Source organism: Procambarus clarkii, chromosome 48, assembly GCF_040958095.1.
Source record: "Procambarus clarkii isolate CNS0578487 chromosome 48, FALCON_Pclarkii_2.0, whole genome shotgun sequence".
NCBI classification, from domain to species: Eukaryota; Metazoa; Arthropoda; class Malacostraca; order Decapoda; family Cambaridae; genus Procambarus; species Procambarus clarkii.
This window is the reverse complement of record NC_091197.1, coordinates 35,420,244-35,424,167: the sequence shown is the minus strand read 5'-3', so window position 1 is coordinate 35,424,167 and position 3,924 is coordinate 35,420,244. Positions and strand designations below refer to the sequence as shown.

The 3,924-nt window shown below is 33.9% G+C and overlaps 1 protein-coding gene across 1 annotated transcript; it reads left to right on the top strand.

Annotated features, from left to right (window-relative positions):
* Positions 1 to 644: 644 nt before the first annotated feature.
* On the top strand, positions 645 to 3,630 carry LOC138350933 (uncharacterized). Its single transcript, XM_069302389.1, has 3 exons — positions 645 to 804; positions 1,994 to 2,135; positions 3,018 to 3,630. The coding sequence occupies exons 1-3, from the start codon at positions 802 to 804 to the stop codon at positions 3,365 to 3,367; spliced, it is 495 nt and encodes a 164-aa protein (XP_069158490.1). The 5' UTR covers positions 645 to 801; the 3' UTR covers positions 3,368 to 3,630.
* Positions 3,631 to 3,924: the final 294 nt, after the last annotated feature.

Genomic DNA, 3,924 nt, shown 5'->3' with positions numbered 1-3,924 from the left:
GTCGGTAGGGGGTCCACTGCCGCCCACAGGACCGATAGGGGGTCCACTGCCGCCCACAGGGTCGATAGGGGGTCCCTTACCGCCCACAGGGTCTCTATGAAGTCAACTACCGCCCATAGTGTTTGTATAGTGTCCACTATCGCCCATAGTGTTATTATGGGGTCCACTACCCCTCATAGGGTCGGTATGGGGGTCCATTACTACCCACAGGGTGTGTCTGGGGTCTATTTTGGCAATACTGCTTTTCCAATCTTATTTGTTGTTCAATGTAAAATATTTGTTGCTCGACTTGCAACAATTTATATATATATATATATAGTATAGTGCCTTTGCAATAATGTACCAATGTGTGTATTTTCATAACTCGTTTTAAATTGTTGAAAAATAAATAACTACATTGTGAATGCAAGTCAAAAGTCAATGTTTACATGCTAAATCAGAGTTGCCAGATTCCGCTTAAAATAGCAAATTGTGCTTATTTTCAAAGCTTGAGAATTTAGCTTTAAAGTAGTTAAAAAACTACGAATTTCGCAATTTGCTATGTACTTTAGTGTACTATTTTAAAATAAGATTGGTTTTTAAGCTGCAAGTCATATGAATCTCAAAAAAAGTATATTATTAACAATCTTATCTCCATAGTTCACTAGTTTCTGTAAATCAGATCTGGTAACTGTAGGCCAAGTACTGGAAGACTCAAGACACAATGTGTTGAAGCTATTCTCTTTGAAGAAGTCATCTCGACAGGATCTTCCAGCTCCAGCTATAAAACTTCACCAAACATGGATCTACCTAGTACATCAAATGGTAAGGAATTACTAAACTGTACAAAGTTTTATGCTAGAACATTTGTTACAGAATTGTCCCTGTCAGGGACAATTCAGTCCCTATTCTATGTGTACTCCATCACATAGTGACGGAGTATGTGGGAATAATTTTGTTGACACTGTCCATTTTGTCAATTCTACAACAGCAGATAATATGAATTCCCAGAGATATTTGTAACTTGAGATACTTGGTTTGGTTTGGTTAAGTTAGGTTAGGTTAGCCTAACCCAGTAAATCCTCCCCGGCTAGAATATAAACCCCGGACAAAGTGCTCGTGAAATGCCAGGCATTTGCAAATATGAGGATGTGGTTGATTAGATTATATTCTTTTCTATATCATAGATGTTCAATATATGAAAAATATTTTAGACTTAAAAATGGACCCCTGAGGTACTCAACTTAACACATTTCTTCATATTCATTCCCATTTAGTATGACCTTTTGCTCTCTTTGTTTTAACTATTGTTTTGTGCACTTTACAATTTTTTTCATGAACCTGTAATTTCCTTGCTAGTCTTCCATGTGGTACCTTATTAAAGTCTTTAGCATAATCCATGTATACTACATCCACCGGAAACCCTTTATCTGAGTACCATGTTACCATGTCCCAAAAGTGAGGAGGTTTATTGGCTGGTACATTGTAAGAAAGTATCACAAAGATTACTATGTACATTAAAGTAAAATTTGAGGGTTATCAACATATAAATTGTAGCATAATTTGAGGAATATTTCAAGGTATAATATAGTAAGATATGCATTCAATATAACAATCATGATATAAGGTGATAGCAATGATTACAATGGAAAAGTTGTATGGTTTAGGCACATATATTCTGGCATTGGATTTCATAAGATACAGTGCGAGTTTAATACACTAGTTAGGAAACTATCAAGAAAAAATTTAGGTACTTTTTGGTTTTATTTTTTAAAATGGCAGAAGTTGGACAGTTTTTAAATTTGTTAGCAAGTTAGTTCCATAGACAAGGTCCCTTTATTTGCATAGAGTATTTACACAGAATAACTTTGACTCTGGGGATATCAAAGATATTTATTTCTGGTATTGTGATTCTATTATGGGTTCTATTGCACATGCCCAGCTATGCTTCAAACATTTATTTTGTTGCATTTTCCCAGATAGTGTTATTGTTTAAATATTATTTGCTTTTCAGCTAACATATCTGCGTGGCTGTGGGTATGAATCAATCGTTATCTATTACAAGAAAGGACCAGCACGGGTGACACATGGTATTTTACCAAACAACGTAATACAAGAAGAGGACAAGAAGATCTTCACCACTAACTTCTTTTTGTGTAAGTAGTTCACATAATATATAAATATATCACCACCTATTATTTTCTCTCATATATATATATATATATACATATGTATATATATATATATATACATATGTATATATATATATATATATATATATATATATATATATATATATATATATATATATATATATATATATATATATATGTGTATATATATATATATATGTATATATATATATATATATATATATATATATATATATATATATATATATATATATATATATATATATATAATTTCAATTCAATCATCTCTGTCGTTGATGTATATGGCAAAAAGTGTGTGGCCCAATACAGCACTATGTCTTAACGTAATGGGTCCAAGGGCCCATAAGGTCTCGACAGCATTAAGGGCCCTTTAGCAAACCAGTGTGCTGGTGCCCCTATGACACCCATGACGTCTTTGTATCATTTCAAGTTTGTACATGTACTTCTTAAGATATGGGCACCATACAACTGCTGCATATTCTAGCTTTTGTCTAAAAAAATCATGAACAATTTATTTATTATTTATCCATGAATGCCAGAACTAAACCCTGTGGTACTCCACTCGTGACATTTCTCCAGTCCAATACATTGCCTCTGATTACTGCCCTCATTTTTCTATCAGTTTGAAATTTTTTAATCCATGTTAGAAGCTTACCTGTCACCCCTCCAATATGTTCCAGTTTCCAGAACAAACTCTTATGTGGAATTCTATTGAATGCCTCTTTTAGGTCCAGATAGATGCAGTCAACCCAACCATATCTTTCCTGTAAAATTTCTGCGGCTCGATCATAGTAACTGATTAAATTTGTTACACAGGATCTTCCATTTCAAAATTTTTTATTTTTTATTTTTATTTTTTTCCAGCACGCACAAGGAAGCTTGATGCAGATAAACTTACATTAGGATCAGAAGGTGATAGCGATAATGCCCTGGAAAAAAATCCTGACGAGCTACAAGTGCAGCAGGTGCATAAAGTCCAAAAAGTACCGCAGGTGCAAGAAATTCAACAATTACAAAAAGTTCCGCAGGTGGAACATTTACAAAAAGTTCCGCCGGTGCAACAAGGGCTACCATTAGCAATCCTTCAGAAACAGCAAGAAGTACAAGTAGTAAAATTTGAACCACAGGGAACTACACCAGGAAAACAGTGTAGTAACAACGGAATGGGAATTTTAAAATACCTGAGGAAACAGGTAAAAAAGGACAAACAATAGAAATGGTTCCTTACACATTATTTGGTAGTTTATAGGTATTTTACTTATAATACTTTATATTATGTCTACAGTTTATAATTTAGTTTACAGTTAATTTACTTTTCAACTTCCATATCTTACATGAAGGATTTTTACTGTTTTTCATTTTTAAAACCTTATTAGTATCATTTATAGTTTAGTGTCAATTCACTTATAATACAATATATGGAATAATTTACTAAATTCATTTAACTATAATAAATTTAAATAAACATTTTTACCCCAGGATGAGTTTCAGTCACCCTACCCAAAAAATTAATGTTTCTTTATTACTAATCTTGTGAGAGGTAGCTTATTGTGCAGCCCATACTCATTCTGTGAGTGTTAGTTTATTGTGCACCCCATAGTCATCATGTCACCCAAGCCTGCTGCAGCTGCACCTGAGGGGTGGTGTAGGGAACCATTAGTGTACTATTATGATTTGAGAGAGAGAATGCTCTGTGGACAGAGCATCAATATGGCTTAAGGCATTGAGCTTTGCCTCAAGATGAAGCTTGGGCTGATCTCTGATTTGCTTC

What these genes read in the sequence shown, in the direction of transcription:
- LOC138350933 (XM_069302389.1), top strand. An exon ending in CACCACTAACTTCTTTTTGT is followed by an intron (nt 2,136 to 3,017) that starts GTAAGTAGTTCA and finishes ATTTTTTTCCAG; the next exon opens with CACGCACAAGGAAGCTTGAT.